The sequence below is a fragment of the Pogoniulus pusillus genome, chromosome Z (genome assembly GCF_015220805.1).
Source record: "Pogoniulus pusillus isolate bPogPus1 chromosome Z, bPogPus1.pri, whole genome shotgun sequence".
Lineage (NCBI taxonomy): Eukaryota > Metazoa > Chordata > Aves > Piciformes > Lybiidae > Pogoniulus > Pogoniulus pusillus.
This window is the reverse complement of record NC_087309.1, coordinates 5,191,043-5,208,357: the sequence shown is the minus strand read 5'-3', so window position 1 is coordinate 5,208,357 and position 17,315 is coordinate 5,191,043. Positions and strand designations below refer to the sequence as shown.

General features: G+C 44.2%; 1 protein-coding gene across 1 annotated transcript in view; it reads left to right on the top strand.

Moving 5' to 3' along the window:
• Positions 1–17,315, top strand: part of NNT (nicotinamide nucleotide transhydrogenase) — a 67,757-nt gene that overhangs the window by 35,986 nt on the left and 14,456 nt on the right. The window contains exons 15-19 of the mRNA XM_064140006.1: positions 859–1,092; positions 5,320–5,480; positions 6,178–6,357; positions 10,561–10,720; positions 13,877–13,958. Coding sequence (XP_063996076.1) covers positions 859–1,092; positions 5,320–5,480; positions 6,178–6,357; positions 10,561–10,720; positions 13,877–13,958 — 817 coding nt within the window. The remainder of the gene's footprint in view (positions 1–858; positions 1,093–5,319; positions 5,481–6,177; positions 6,358–10,560; positions 10,721–13,876; positions 13,959–17,315) is intronic.

Here is a 17,315-nt window from a genome sequence, read left to right as displayed (position 1 = left end):
ATCAATAACAATTTTATAGAGTGCCCTTCCCTCTTCTCCTTCTTTCCCAAAAGAAAGGGATTAGATGGAGAGAGAGAGAGAGAAGTAAGCACACCCAAATAAATCAATCTGACTTGATTTGGAAGTTAAAAAGTTTAACAATAACTTAAAAAGGTATCTGAGGTAGGGAGGTTACAAAAGGTTAGAGAAGGAAAAATAGCAAACACAGAAAATATAAATACAACCTTATTGTGATGGTGATGGCTTTGTCCACCTCATGGGTGATGGCCATGTGGTGAAACAAAAAGAAACCAGGAACTGATGGTAATGGTGGTATACAGGGATGCAGAGGGGATGCAGAGAGAGCTGCAGAGAGAGAGTGAAACAAGAAATCTCCCTGCTTTGATGGGACAGGAAGGGGGAGTGGGCTAACCATCACCTGGTGGTGTTCAGACCCACCCCTGGGGAAGGGTCAAGACCACCTAGGGTCAGGTTCAGGGTTAATCCTCCTGGAGGGTTAACCCTATACACTTGCCCAGCTTCATAACTTCTGTGGCTGACTCAATGCTGCCAAATTCCCTTTTTCACACAGTGCTTTCATCACAGAAAATAACTGAATGCCTCAGTGTTTATTGAAGTTTTTAATAACATGGTATTCTTTAATCTCCTAATTTCCATCATACCCTCATTGCACAAAATGCATATAGGCAGCTTCCAATTAAGTACCATAGTAATTAGTAGTGTGGAGCATTTATTTTCCATTGAAGCAGACCTTTTTGTTCCTGTATCCATTGCACACCGAACCATGATACACTAATTTCTAACTGCACAAATTGGTTGTGTTTTGTAAGACTTCCTTTCCTATCTTTGACTCAATAGGTTTGACAATTGCTAAACGCATCCAGATTACAGATCTGCCTCAGCTAGTGGCTGCTTTCCATAGTTTGGTCGGTTTGGCTGCTGTTCTCACCTGTGTGGCAGAATACATGATTGAGTATCCTCACTTTGCTACTGATCCAGCTGCAAACCTCACCAAGATTGTGGCATACCTTGGCACGTACATTGGTGGAGTGACTTTCAGCGGCTCTCTTGTTGCTTATGGAAAACTGCAAGGTGAGGATGTCCATTCAGAACAGTTCCAGGTTTTTGCTTCCCCCAGCATTTAGCTCTGCCTTTAGGGTTCTGTGTGCTTGGGTTCTGTGTACAAATCCTGTGTTTTGTATCACGTGGAAGTTACATGTTTAATCCTTTTGTGTGTAGTGTTCTCTTTTTAATTTCATTTAATTTCTGTACAGCTCCAATTTTGAAAAGTTTGTCTTCAGTGCTGGGACATACTACTACTGTTAATTAGTAAGTTATGTAAGATTCTCTCAATGCATCTTGGCTAGAAATAAGTGTTGCTTTACTGTTGTTAAGGCACCACCTGATACTGTTGCTCTGATTGATTTCATTGAACTTTTATGATTGCAAAGACCTGTTTCTAAGCAGACATTCTATGAGATTCTATGTTTGTAAGCAGACATTTGAATTCAAACCCTGGTGTTGCTGGGCTCAGTAAGCACTGCTAATGCTTAGGAGATTTAACAAGGCCAAGTGCAGAGTTCTGCACTTTGGCCACAACAACCCCAAGCAGCACTACAGGCTGGGGACAGAGTGGCTGGAGAGCAGCCAGGAGGAAAGGGACCTGGGGATACTGGTAGAGAGTAGGTGAACATGAGGCAGCAGTGTGCCCAGGTGGCCAAGAGAGCCAATGGCATCCTGGCCTGCATCAGGAACAGTGTGGCCAGCAGGACAAGGGAGATTATTCTGCCCCTGTACTCAACACTGCTGAGGCCACATTGTCATGTTTTTTTAAAGAGAGCCAACAGAAATTAAACTCTCAAATCAAAATTGGAGAGAAAATACAGAATTATATTTAGAGAGAGAAAACACAGAGCTAGACATTATAAAGCAATTACCACATCCCTGGCAACCCCCTTGAATTTCCCCCCATCCCAAAAAAACTAAATTAAATATTCTCCAGTGCTCCAATCCTCCCCTCCAATGCCTCTGCCATCCAAAGAGGCCTAAACAAACCTCTGGAGGCCTACTGCTTACATATTCTTCCTGATACAGTGGCTCCTTCCATACGCACAAGTCAGGAGGAGGAGGAAAAGAGGACGAACTGACCTTGTTGTGAGTTTATAAGGAGGTAGCAGAATTGTGGGCTTGAATAGCAATCTTCTAGTCCCCAGAAAAATTTTAACCCTATAGTCTCAACCTGGGACACATATCTTGAGTGCTGTGTCCAAATCTGGGCTCCTCAATTCAAGAGAGATGTTGAGGTGCTGGAACATGTCTAGAGAAGGGCAACAAAGCTGATGAGGAGCCTGGAGCACAGCCCTGTGAGGAGAGGCTGAGGGAGCTAGGGGTGTGCAGCCTGCAGCAGAGGAGGCTCAGGGGTGACCTCATTGCTGTCTACAACTACCTGAAGGGAGGCTGTAGCCAGGTGGGGTTGGGCTCTTCTGCCAGGCAAGCAGCAATAGAACAAGTTGTGCCAGGGGAGGTCTAGGCTGGATGTTAGGAGGAAGTTGTTGTCAGAGAGAGTGATTGGCATAGGAATGGGCTGCCCAGGGAGGTGGTGGTTACTGTGCGTGGAGGTGTTCAAGCAAAGCCTGGCTGAGGCACTTAGTGCCATGGTCTAGTTGATTGGGCAGGATTGGGTGCTAGGTTGGACTGGATGATCTTGGAGGTCTCTTCCAACCTAGTTGATTCTATGATTCTATGACTTTGTTCTTGACATTGTAGGCTTCATTTTAGTGGGTGTATTCAGTCGAGACTGCCTCACTGTGAACCATCCAGTCCAGTGTCTATTTCTTTACTGTGAAAACTCCATGCTCCATACCTCTTACTAGTTTACTAAATACATATTTTTAATAAAGTACTTATTCTTGATTCAGCACCTCGGTTCAAGAAAGATGTTGAGGTGCTGGAGCATGTCCAGAGAAGGGCAACAAAGCTGGTGAGGGGCCTGGAACACAAATCCTATGAGGCGAGGCTGAGGGAGCTGGGGGTGTGCAGCCTGGAGAAGAGGAGGCTCAGGGGTGACCTCATTGCTGTCTACAACTACCTGAGGGGACATTGAAGCCAGGTGGGGGTTGGTCTCTTCTGCCAGGCAACCAGCAGTAGAACAAGGGGACACAGTCTCAAGTTGTGCGGGGGGAGGTCGAGGCTGGATGTTAGTAGGAAGTTGTTGGCAGAGAGAGTGATTGGCATTGGAATGGGCTGCCCAGGGAGGTGGTGGAGGCACCGTGCCTGGAGGTGTTGAAGCAAAGCCTGGGTGAGGCACTTAGTGCCATGGTCTGGTTGACTGGCTAGGGCTGGGTGCTAGGTTGGACTGGATGATCTTGGAGGTCTCTTCCAACCTGGTTGACTGTATGATTCTATGATTATGCATGTGAGGGTTTATTGCATTTATTTTTGGTTTTTGTAAGCACACAGCTTTTGAGAGAATGAGATTATGCCTCTACTAAGAAATTCCAGCTAAGAGCTTCATATTACAACCCTGTTATTAGCTTTGCAGTAGTTCCTCTGGGAAACATCTGCTTACTTTCTTCAGCATTTGAGACCAGCCATTGAAGAAGGATGCATGACATAGATGGAAAGCTATCTTCTCTAATTATCTTTTGAAGGTTTTGTCAGTATTATGTATTTCTGCTAAGTAGTTAGTTATTTATTTCTCCTCAGTTATTTTTTCCCCTCTTCTCCATCATACTTCCTGTACTCACTTGGTGATTTGTGCATGTGTCCCTGGTGAACTTCACTGCCTCTTTACACTCACTCTACAATTATGGTTTTCTCTTTGTTTTTGTTTCATTGTTCCACTTGCATTTTCTTATCAGCATTGTATGAAATAATGAGCTTATACATGCTATTGAACTGGAGGTAGTAGGTCACAGACTTTGACCCCTAGCTTGAGACCATCAGTTCATTCTTTCCCTGGAATTCAGCTAAGCTTAAATGAGACATAAATGATCTAATTACTTACACCAAAAATAGCAGAGAAACTTGCACTGTTTTTGCTCTTCACTGTTTTGTTTACTGAACCTAGGGTGAAAATAAATATGTAATTGTCTTTTTAAACTGAATCACACAAATACTGGCCCCCCACTTTTCTCCTTGAGCCTCTTCCAATGTGGGAAGCTATGGGAAGTATTTGTGACTGAAGGGCACTGGTTAAATGAAAGCATTTGAAAGCAGGAGTGTATTGTATTTTGGATTATCTCCATAGTCATGTATTTCTGAATGCATGGGTTTTGAGAGATTATGGTAACACCTGTACTAAAAAGTGTCAGCTGAGATTTTTCTATTACTAAAAATCTTACTGAACGTGCAAAGGTTTGGGCCCAGAATGAAAGTTTGGTGGATTTTTTTTGTTTGTTTATTTGTTTTGTTTTGTTTTTAATTATTTTTATAAAAGGCTTTTCAAACGAGGAAGCATTTTGTGTGATTGTTCTGAAGCATTTCATCAAGTTTAGGACATAAACCAACAGCTTAGATAGGACTGTTTGAGAACTTAGAGCAAGATTGAAAGATTCGATCTGTTGCAATACCGAGTCAGTACAAGGTCACAATGTCAACTAACTTATTTATCTTCTGCTCCTCCTCTTTTCTTTAGTTTTTATTTTGCTGATGCATCAGGAGCAGTGTGGCCAGTAGGACAAGGGAGGTTATTCTTCCCCTGTACTCAACACTGGTCAAGCCATACCTTGAGTACTGTGTCCAGTTCTGGCCCCTCAATTCAAGAGAGATGTTGAGGTGCTGGAAGGTGTCCAGAGAAGGGCAACAAAGCTGGTGAGGGGCCTGGAACATAAATCCTATGAGGAGAGACTGAGGGAGCTGGGGGTGTGCAGCCTGCAGAAGAGGAGGCTCAGGGGTGACCTCATTGCTGTCTACAACTACCTGAAGGGACATTATAGCCAGGTGGGGGGTTAGTCTCTTCTCCCAGGCAAGCAGCAACAGAAGAAGGGGACACAGTCTCAAGTTGTGCCAGGGGAAAGTATAGGCTGGATGTTAGGAGGTAGTTGTTCTCAGAAAGAGTGATTGGCATTGGAATGGGCTGCCCAGGGAGGTGGTGGAGTTGCTGTGCCTGGAGGTGTTGAAGCAAAGCCTGGCTGAGGCACTTAGTGCCATGGTCTGGTTGATTGGATAGGGCTGGGTGCTAGGTTGGACTGGGTGATCTTGGAGGTCTCTTCCAACCTGGTTGATTCTATGATTCTATGAATCTCCTCTAAAGGCAAGAGACAATCCCTCCCGCATATATGTGTCAGTTTCAGTTTCTGAATATGCATTTGGTTGCAGGTATCCTCAATTCTGCACCACTGCTCTTGCCTGGTCGACATGCATTGAATGCAGGATTACTGGCTGCTAGCATTGGTGGAATGGTTCCATACATGATGGATCCTAGTTACACAACAGGAATTACTTGCTTAGGTTCTGTGTCAGCTCTCTCAGCCATAATGGTAAGTTGGGGGATTGTAGGAGATGAAACAAATGTAAACAAGCAGTTTGTTCTTTAGCTTTTTAAGTTTCCTCTTAATGACTGTATTTTACAATCCTAAGTCCAATTGTCATAGTGCCTGTGTGCCAACTTGCTGCAGCAAGTAGAACTTCCTTAAATCTGTCTGTAAACCAGAACAGTTTCTGAGAACAGGTTTATATGTGTAAAATTACATTTTTTTTCAGCTATGACTAGGTGGAGCCTTTTCTGTGACAGACTGATACTCTAAAAAGACTTTTTGGAATGTTTGTACTTAAAAATACTTAAAGAAGCCCTGCATCTGCAGTTTATCACAATAACTTTGTAAGATTATTCCCTTGTGCAACTTCCCCCATTCATTACAGCAGCTGTTGCAAAATTTGCCCTGAAGACTGCTCGTTATGAATCCTTTCAGGATGGGAATAGTTCCATGTAGCTGGTAGGGTATTTTTGCACATAAGAATGTGTGATTAAGCACAGAATAGGGGCAGTGGAGTACCTGCCTTTTGAGAGAGAACAGGAAGAATTGTAAGTCCAATCCTAGCTGCAATTTGATGTGTCCTACATTGAAAATACTTGTCTAGGTTAGTAAGTAGCTTGGTATTTATTTTCCAGTGCTGCAGGCTGTGTTTGCTGCATGTTCTCCTTAGTCATGGCTCATATTTTATTTCCTTTTCCAGGGTGTCACTTTAACAGCAGCTATTGGAGGTGCTGACATGCCTGTAGTTATTACTGTCCTGAACAGTTATTCTGGATGGGCTCTGTGTGCCGAGGGCTTCCTACTGAACAACAACTTGCTGACCATTGTTGGTGCACTCATTGGCTCCTCTGGAGCCATCCTCTCTTACATCATGTGTGTGGTAAGAAGCAGCAGGAATTTGGTGCTTGCTTTCCAACTAATGAAAACCTTCATTCAGTATGTTTGCTGGGAAGATGACCAAACTGCTAGGTGTTTACAGATTAGAAAATTGAAACTGTTGGACTGGAAGTCACTAATCTCACTGGTTTTGAGAGATACTTTCCTTCAAAGTTGAGGAAAGAGGGAATCTAGTAAATGTTAATAAGTACTTGAGGGCTGGGTGTCAGGAGGAGTGTGACAGCCTTTGCTCACTTGCTGTCTGTGACAGGACAAGGAGCAATGGATGTAAGCTACAGCAAAAGAGGTTCCACCTCAACACAAGGGGGAACTTCTTTACTGTAAGTGTCACAGAGTGCTGGAACAGGCTCCCCAGAGAAGGAGTCTCCTTCTCTGGAGACTTTCAAGTCCTGTCTGGATGTGTTCCTATGTGACCTGAACTAGATTGTATGGTCCTGCTCTGGCAGGGGGGGTTGGACTCGATGCCCTCTTTGGATCTCTTCTAACCCCTGACATCCTATGATCCCGTGACATTAAAAGTCGGGGTCTGGGCACAAACAGTTGTCCTCAGCAGTTTTTACTCATATCATTCTCCAGTGTTCTAAATTTATGCCTAAGGTAACATTTATCAGCAGGAGATATTTCAAGTAGGGAGCTCCTTTAAACAAAATGTTTCGTTTGATGAGAGAATATGCTAAAGGTTCGTGGAAGTGTAGCGAGTGGTACTTTCTTCGGAGCAGCTGCTTCGAAGAGCCGCCGGGAGGCAGCAGACTTGCGTTAGTTGCTGATGCTGATGTCTGTGTCAGGGCAAACTTGAGCTGCAGCTCTCGCGAATCACATCTCCTTAGTAATGGTCTCCTTTTCTGTGGAATATTTGTACTGAAGTCTGTTCTTTTCGTCCGTCGCTCTCCTCTTTGTTGTCGAAGATGGAGGGATAATGATTTAAGACTGTTCACAGTGCAGCATATGCCAGTCTCCTGGTTCTCTGTAATTCGTGTGTTAAAAACTAGATATTGTAACTGATTGGTCATATTTGTTCTTAATTTTTTTTTGCAATTGATGTACAAATTAATTAAGTCCTTTAAGGAGGAAAGATTACTGGGAAAGACTGCAGAAGGGATTGGAGGGAAAGGCTTCTGGGGAGAGGCTGAGGGAGCTGGGGGTGTTCAGCTTATAGAAGAGGAGAGTCAGGGGGGGACCTTATCACATTCTACAGCTACCTGAAGGGAGATTGTAGTAAGGTGAGGGTCAGGGTCTGCTCCCAGGCAGCTCCTGAATAGAGGAGAGGGCATGTCGTGAAGCTGTGCGAGGAGAGGTTTAAGTTTGATGTTAAGAACCACTTCCTGATGGAAAGGGGAATTAGACACTGGAATGGTCTGCCCAGGGAGGTGGTGGAGGCACTGTCTGTGGAGGTGTTTAAGGAAAGCTTGCATGTGGCACTTAGAGCTGTGGTCTGGTGGATATGGTGGTTAGGTCACAAACTGGACTTGATGATCTCAGAGGTCTACTCCAACCTCAATAATTCTGTGCTTCTGTATGTCTCACTTCTGCTTTTGTGTTCTTATATGGTCAATAATGCTGTTCTCCTGTCCTCTTGTTTTCTTATGGTGAGCCCTGACTGTCTATTTTTACTTCAAGTCTGTTGATAAGTAGTGTTGTTACTGTGTTAGGAATATTCAGTGCTATACATTTTCATCTCTTTTGAGGAACAATTTCAGAAAAGCTCAGTAAAGTTCTGTTTTACTTCAAATGAACACTCCCAGGTATGAATTTTAAAGAATCTTGTTCTTCCTTGAAGATTTTGTTGTCTCCTTATGAAAATGAAATCTGATTGCATTTCTCTTGGGATGTATTTTTAAATGTAAATTTAACTACATACACAAACACACAGACATAAATACACACATATAATTGAATAGAATCATAGAATCAGTCAGGGTTGGAAGGGACCACAAGGATCATCCAGTTCCACCCCCCCATGCCATGCCCAGGGAAGCCCTACCCTAGAGCAGGCTGCCCACAGCCTCAGCCAGCCTCGCCTTGAACACCCCCAGCCATGGGGCCTCAGCCACCTCCCTGGGCAACCCATTCCAGCCTCTCACCACTCTCCTGCTCAACAACTTCCTCCCCACATCCAGGCTGACTCTCCCCACCTCCAGCTTTGCTCCATTCCTCCTAGTCCTGTGACTCCCTTGTAGCCTGAAAAGTCCCTCCCCAGCTTTTTTGTAGCCCACTTCAGATCCTGGAAGGCCACAAGGTCACCTGGGAGCCTCCTCTTCTCCAGACTGAACAGCCCCAACTCTTTCAGTCTGTGCTCACAGCCCTCTGAGCATCCTCGTGACCCTTCTCTGGACACGCTCCAGCATCTCCACATCCCTCTTGTAAGGGGGGCTCCAGAACTGGATGCAGTGTTAGTCTAATAAATTGTGTGGTGGCCCACCACCTGACCTAGCTGTGCAATTTCTGTGGGCACAGTGGAAGGATTTGGTGTTCTAAAGAATTAAAGGTCTGGTCTTCTCTGGGCTGTGAGATCCTGGCCAGTATCACCTGTGTATGCACTTCATAGAGGGCTTTTTGCAGGTGGTTGGATGATCTGTGAATGGTGAAGCCTTGTACTTTATGCACATATGTTTGTGGTGTGTTGTAGTAAACAATGTGAAAGAGTTTCCACACTGTCTCTGTACTGAGTAGTTGTTAGCTGCATTGGTTTATTTTTCCTTGCTAAGGTCTTGGCTCATTTTGAAGCCTTCTGTACCACTTTTTTTGGGCCAGATTCACCTCCTCTTTTCCTGGTTCTTTGGTGCAGAGCCAGGCAAGGCTGCTTCAATCTCATGCTTGCTTTGTTGTGGATTTTCTCAAATTTCTTTCTGTAGGCATGGTCTTACTATTGTTTAGGTGTGTGCAGAAAGTGTTGCTTCTTGTAAACTCAGCGTCCATAACATCTGAAGAGGATATTCTTCTGTCTGAACTGTCTTACCTGATGTGTCACTGCTGTGTAGTATGCTGTGTAGTCTGTTCTTCTGTTTGGTGGATTAATATTATGATGCATGGGAAGGCAGATAGTAAAAAGATGCTGATTTCACTGCAGTTGCACACCTTCTTCCTTACAGTACCTCAGTGATGATTTATCAGGATAAACAAAACTTCTCCTAACACCTTTGTTCTGCTTGTTTGCTAGATGATGAGTTTCACAGAATGGCAAAGCTTCTCAGGCTATTGTGAAAAAAAAAAAGGTGGAGTTTCATGGTTTGAAATGTGAGTGGAAAATGGACACTCTGAAGTGTACTTCTTTATAGATGTTTCCTCTGCTGTGTGTGTCTCTCCAGACCCATTCCTAAATTTTACAGTGGTTTCTGTGCTAGCACAGCCAGGTGTATGACACACATGTTTAATTAAAGAACAAATGTATCCTGTTCTTTTTTTTCCTTTCTTTTCTGTTTTTGTTTGCCTATTTCCAGATACTTCCATCAGGACCACACTTGCAGGGAGACATGCCAGTGAAAGCATTTAGCCAGTGGCTTTTCCTGGCCACATATCTAGTAGAATAAAAATTTCAGGATGTGTTTCCCTCTTAAAAAGTTCCTAGTTTAAGTTCTCCTGTTCTCCTTTGGTGCTCAGCCAGCAACTTAATGGGCCCCCTTCAGTTCATTAGCATTTGTTCTGAGTTAGCATTTTGCTAGTTTTGTGTGGCTGCTTAGCTTCATTGTGTTCTTTTCTGTTTTGATGCAGTAGGAGCTTTGCGTCTGCCTGTAAGAGCTACGTGGTTTCCATGCTGTCAGTGTAGCCGTTCTGTGCTTATATGTTAAGTTGCTCATGGACTTACCCTAATTCCTTGTAAAAATTGTGTGAGTGTACATACGTGCATGTAAGTAAATAAATCGTTGAATATGTGTTCTTTTGTATCCCTCCCTTTTAAGCCCAAAGACCAATATTTGCTATTTGTGTTGTTTTGCTCTTTGTGTTAGGGAAATACGGATACTCTCATTGTTTGTGTACTTAAAGGATTTAGAAGATGGTGCTTGGCTATTGTTGTGTTAATCTGGGTATTTGTTTTGAGAAGCCTATTTCAAGCAGTTTTGAATTGTGAGCAGGCAAACTCAGCAGATAAAAACTATTGTCAGGAAGCTTTCAGTGCTTTCAGAGGTTTTACTTGTGGACATCTCCCCTGTTTTATCTTTGGATTTAATCTTTAGCTGTTGTCTTCCAGGCTATGAACCGTTCCCTTGCAAATGTGATACTAGGGGGCTATGGCACCACGTCTACAGCTGGTGGGAAGCCTATGGAAATCACTGGAACCCACACGGAAATCAACGTGGACAATGCAGTTGAAATGATAAAGGAAGCTAATAATATTATTATTACTCCAGGTAAGACGATCTTCCCTCACGTAGCAAGATGTTCAAAGGATGCATTATTAAAAACAAGCAAACGACAACAAACAAATGACCAAAACTCAAACAAACCCAAAACAAAGCAAGAACCAGTTGCAGCATAACGTCAGGAGGTCAAGTGTTGACTGGGTCTGAAGGATCTGATTTTATTCCCAGATCAAGTCACCATTCCTCCCTGTCACCGTGTGCATGCTGCTTTACTTTTGGTTTGGTATATTAGATTTTTCAGGACAACAGACTGCCTTTCTAAGTGAAGTGGGCAGTTAATTTTGTGTACAGGTGTTGTGGGGTGAGTTTTCCAGCACTGCCAGAGTGCTAGTGTTAAAAATAACAAAGTTAAGTTACTGAAACCAAGGATTTTGTTTATGCTTTGCATCTACTTGCTCAATTCTGCACTGTTTTATTTTAAAAATGCCAGAAAATAATCTAGAACTTAATATACAATAACTATGGAAATTGTCTGAAACTATTATGACTTTAGTAGCACGTTCCCCAGTAGGATCCCCATGCGGCTCTACAGGCTGGGGACAGAGTGCCTGGAGAGCAGCCAGGCAGAGGGACTTGGGAGCACTGGTCAACAGTTGACTGAACATGAGCAGGCATAAAGGAGGCTGGATGAGGCACTTAGTGCCATGGTTTAGTCTATTAGAAGGGTTAGCTGATAGGTTGGACTAGATGATCGAGAGGTCTTTTTCAGACTGCTTAATTCTGCGGTTCTGTCCATGCCCAGGTGGCCAAGAAGGCCAATGGCCTCTTGGCCTGGACGAGGAAAAGTGTGGGAAGTCCTTCTGCCCCTGTACTCAACACTGGTTAGGCCACGCCTTGAGTACTGTGTCTAGTTCTGGGCCCATCTACTTAAGAAAGATGTTGAGGTGGTTGAATGTGTCCAGAGAAAGTCACCAAGGGTGGTGAAGGGCCTGGAGCACAGCCCTGTGGGGAGAGGTTGGGAGAACTGGGGGTGTGCAGCCTGCAGAAGAGGAGGCTTATGACAAACTTCATTGCTGTCTACAACTACCTGAAAGGAGGCTGTAGCCAGGTGGCTTTGGTCTCTTCTCCCAAGCAAGCAGGCACAGAGCAAGAGGACAGAGTCTCAAGCTGCACCAGCGCAGGTTTAGACTAAATGATAGGAAGAAGTTCTTGCCAGAGAGAGTGATTTGCATTGGAACAGGCTGCTTGGGGAGGTGGTGGAGTCACCTCCCTGGAGGTGTTTAAAAGGAGACTGGATGAGGCACTTGGTGCCGTGGTTTAGTTAATTAGAAAGCATTAGGTGATAGGTTGGATTGCATGATCTCGAAGGTCTTTCCCAACCTGTTTAATTCTATGATTCTGTGAAATGACAGGTGGGGAATATCTCAAAACTTATTTTCTTTCAACTGAATGACATGACTATTGTGTTAAACTTATTTTAGTGTTGGAATAAGAAGAATTAAAAAAAGAAATCATCCTTTATTTTTCATCAGTTTAAATTAAAACATCAGCAAGGCTAAGTTGTAATATGGAAATTTACCATAATTTCCAGCAAAGTTTACAAACACCTTCAAGGAGTTTGCCTCATGTTTTTGAGGTCAAAACCTTGAGAACACTGTTATTAATGTATGCTGACCATTTTCTTGCTAGGCACTGTCATTCTGATGATTGAGTTCAGACAGACTGAGAAGATTGTTTGCTGATAAAAGCTATATTCAGCTGTTAGATTTGCATTGTGCAGATGTGAAACTTTGTTTGGGATAATAGTGGTGAAGTAACCTGAGAATAGCCTCTTTATCAGCTTCTGAGTGTACCTGTCTGAAGCATCCTTTTCTGTTAAAGGATTGTGGTTTTGTGAGGCTGAAGTTACTTGTGTTGTTCGGTAGATCAAAATGCTACGCTATTAGTGGTCGAGAGACCCACATTTCACTCTGAAATAGGTCAAGAACTGGCTGGAGGGCTGGGCCCAGAGAGTGGTGGTGAATGGTGCCACATCCAGTTGGCAGCTGTCACTAGTGGTGTGCCCCAAGGGTAATTGCTGGGCCCAGTCCTGGTCAATATCTTTATTGATGATGTGGATGAGGGGATTGAGTCCAGCATCAGTGAGTTTGCAGATGACACCAAGCTAGGAGCAGGTGTGGAGCTGTTGGAAGGTAGAGGAGCCCTGCAGAGGGACCTGGCCAGGCTGGATGGGTGGGCAGAGGCCAATGGGATGAGATTGAACAAGGTCAGGCGCCGGGTTCTACACTTTGGCCACAACCACCCCAAGCAGCACTACAGGCTGGGGACTGAGTGGCTGGAGAGCAGCCAGGCAGAGAGGGACCTGGGGATGCTGATGGATAGTAGGCTGAAGATGAGCCAGCAGTGTGGCCAGGAGAGCCAATGGCATCCTGGCCTGTATCAAGAACAGTGTGGCCAGTAGGATGAGGGAGGTTATTCTTCCCCTGTACTCAACAGTGGTCAGGCCACACCGTGAGTGCTGTGTCCAGTTCTGGGCCCCTCAATTCAAGAGAGATGTTGAGGTGCTGGAACGTGTCCACAAAAGGGCACTGAAGCTGTTGAGGGGCCTGGAGCACAGCCCTGTGAGGAGAGGCTGAGGGAGCTGGAGGTGTGCAGCCTGCAGAAGAGGAGGCTCAGTGCAGATCTCACTGCTGTCTACAACTACCTGAAGGGAGGCTGTAGCATAGCCAGGTGGGGGTTGTTCTCTTTTCCCAGACAACCAGCAACAGAAGAAGGGGACACAATCTCAAGTTTTGCCAGAGGAAGTATATGCTGGATGTTAGGAGGAAGTTGTTGGCAGAGAGAGTGATTGGCATTGGAATGGGCTGCCCAGGGAGGTGGTGGAGGCACCATCCCTGGAGGTGTTGAAGCAAAGGCTGGATGAGGCACTTAGTGCCATGGTCTGGTTGATTGGCCAGGGCTGGGTGCTAGGTTGGACTGGATGAGCTTGGAGGTCTTTTCCAACCTGGTTGATTGCTTTCTGTTCTATTCTAAATAAATCGTACAATGGCCAGGCTAGGAATGTATGGGTACCTGATCTAAGTATGTGTGCTTATATCTACTTATATAATTTTTAAAATTATTTTTAATTATTATAGTTCCTGTTTGTGTGGAGAGGGCCCTTCCTCTGCATTGAAACAGCTTAAGATTTGGTAATTCTTTCAGGTTATGGTTTGTGTGCAGCAAAAGCTCAGTACCCCATCGCTGATCTGGTGAAGATACTGAGAGATCAAGGGAAGAATGTCAGGTAAGTACTTTCACTGATTAAAATCAATACATTTATTAAAAAAATGTTTTGTTTTGCTTTCATTCCATTAAAAAATCCTCCACAAGTCATTGTTTTTGTTTAACTTTCTTTTCCAGCAGCCATTAATATGGTGACTGCCCTCTCAGAATTATAAGCTGCAGGAATGCTCTATCTAGTTTTATTAACCTGGAGCAGAATATCTAGAGATTTCCTGCTGCAGTGTAAAAAATCCTTTACTCCCTTACACTCTTCTTCATTTTGGATTTTGGAAGTAGCTGCAGCACTTGGAGAGTAACTTTTGGTTGTTTTTCTGCATTTTGGTTTGGTGGTGTTATTTTTTTTTTGTCTTGCTGAAGTTTTATTAACAAAATGGCTTCCAAATTTAATACTTCTTTCTTCTAGCCCCCAAATCTTACTTTTCTGAAAGGTGAACCAGCTCTTCTCATTCGATATGCTCTTGTCTTTGGATACAAAATAAGCAGTGAAACAGTAAAATAAAACTTTAAAGCATCATTTTTGTGTTGTGTTCAAGAGAACAGTTAGCAGACTTTTCTGAGAGTGGGGAGGTTGCAGAGCCCTGTGAAAGTGACTGTTTTGTGGAAGTGTGGTACTGTAAGGAGGGATCTCAACATCTGACTTCAGTGCACAGAGAATTGTAGAATCAGTCAGGGTTGGAAGGGACCACAAGGATCATCCAGTTCCAACCCCTCTGCCATGGGCAGGGACACCTCACACTAGATCAGGCTGTCCAGAGCCTCATCCAGCCTGGCCTTAAACACCTCCAGGGATGAGGCTTGCACCACTTTCCTGGGCAACCCATTCCTGGCTCTCAGCACTCTCATGCTGAAGAACTTCTTCCTAACATCCAGTCTGAATCCACCCATTTCTAGCTTTGTTTCATCCCCTCCAGTCCTATCACTACCTGACAGCCTAACAAGTCCCTCCCCATCTTTCTTGTTTTACTTTACACTGGTAGCCAATAGGAAGAAAACACAGGCATAACTTAAGTGCTTTGAGTTGTCTCCTGGAGAAACCTTTGTTGAAGGGGATTATTTATTAGATTACAATACCATTGGTATTTCTTTTAAGTCCTGTTTTCCCTGTACTTGGGGAATAGTTAAAGGGATGCAATGGGAATAGTTGAGCATCCAAGAAGGGAAATGAGAGCCTCCTGCAGTCTGGAAGAGTGTCTGTTGGTGTCAGTCTGGTATGAAGTGACAGTAGATCAAGTAAGGAGCCTCTACAGTTTATTTCTTCCCTGTGATAACTGACTTGCATAAATAGAAGCAGTGCTTACTACTACTACACAGCAATGTTTGTATGTTAAAAAAATAATGTGGCCAGTAAGATCCAATTCTGCTTTGCACATTTGGAGCAACACTGTATAGAATTAACCACACTATAATATTAAGTGCTCTTGGGTTAAAAATACATGGTCTGCAACACCTTTTTACTTCCCTACTAATCCCTTCTGCACTATGAAACAGGCAAAGATGTTTGCTGTGTTTTGATAAGTGCAGGTGTTCAGTGGTTCCTGGTTTTAGACTAACATGTAATTGGTTACATTCATAGAATCACAGAACCATAGAATCATCCAGGTTGGAAGAGACCTCCAACATCATCCAGTCCAACCAGGCACCCAGCCCTATCCAATCAACTAGACCATGGCACTAAGTGCCTCATCCAGGCTTTTCTTAAACGCTTCCAGGGATGGTGACTCCACCACCTCCCTGGGCAGCCCATTCCAATGCCAATCACTCTCTCTGTCAACAACTTCCTCCTAACATCCAGCCTAGACCTCCCCTGGCACAACTTGAGACTGTGTCCCCTTGTTCTGTTGCTGGTTGCCTGGCAGAAGAGCCCAACCCCACCTGGCTACAATGTCCCTTCAGGTAGTTGTAGACAGCAATGAGGTCTGCCCTGAGCCTCCTCTTCTCTAGCTCCCTCAGCCTCTCCTCATAGGGTGAGTGCTCCAGGCCCCTCACCAGCTTCAGTGCCCTTCTCTGGAGACATTCCAGCACCTCAACATCTCTCTTGAATTGAGGAGCCCAGAACTGTACACAGCACTGAAGGTGTGGCCTGAGCAGTGCTGAGTACAGGGGCAGAATAACCTCCCTTGTCCTACTGGCCACACTGTTCCTGATACAGGCCAGGATGCCATTGGCTCTCCTGGCCACCTGGGCACACTGCTGGCTCATCTTCAGCCTACTATCTATCAGTACCCTCAGGTCCCTTTCCTCCTGGCTGCTCTCAGCCACTCTGTCCCCAGCCTGTAGTGCTGCTTGGGGTTGTTGTGGCCAAAGTGCAGAACCCTGCGGAACCTCCATAAGCCAATCTATGTGACAGCAGCATGGACTTTAGCTTCCACAGGATATACTGCTTTATTTCCCCTTGCTTCTTCAAAGTCTTAGGGCTGTGATATTGTTGTCTGAAAAAGATGGATTTGTTGCTTGGTGTGCAGTAGGCCAAAAATCACACATACAGGAGAGACTTAGCTGGTTTAATTCATAGTGGTGTAAGCCTGGGTGCTAGGGGGCATTCTCATGCAGCTTGCACAGCAGCTGCAATTCACAGCAGATATTTGTACAGTGAGAGCCAGTTAGCTGTGCCTCATGTCAACACCTACCAATTATCCATTGGTTGTTCTCTTGCTCACTTCTTATTGAAGGCCCAGCTCCTCTTAAATTCACTACATGTGTCGTATGGTGGAGGTTTTATTTTGGGCAGGGGTTTTCTAGCTAGGAGGTGGTGTGGTTTTTAACATCATAATAATACTAGTTTAGTCTAGGACACTCTTTTTGAGCCAAAAGCTGATGACAGTATTTAGTAACACTTGTTATGTATTTGTCCAGCATATTTCAATTATCAAGGACATTCCAGTTAGAAGCTCATGTTTAAATTGTGTGTATTTGAACAGTTTAACCTTGAATGTACACACTTCTTTTGTACCAGTGCCTTCTCTCTGTGTGTTTTAGAGGTTTATGCAGTCTGAATTGTTCAGAAGGCAGCTGGTGAACTAACATGGGAAGGTCTGAGGATGTGAACTTCTGTCACTATTTTAATGTAACATGAATCTTCACAGGATTGCATCATCATTGAGATTAAAGAGATCCCTGAGGATTGTGTAGTTCACTCGGCACACTTGCTCAAGATAGAGTCAACTGGAGTGGGTTGCTTGAGATCTTTGCCAGCTGCATTTTGAATATCTACTCTTCAACCTCTGTGTGCATCCAAATTCCATCAAAAAACAACCCCCAAAACCCCCAAACAACCACCAACAACAATGACAACAAAGAGAAGACTTGCTAGTTGTGCAGCAAAAGAACTTCTCTTGGTTAATGTGATGACAGCATCATG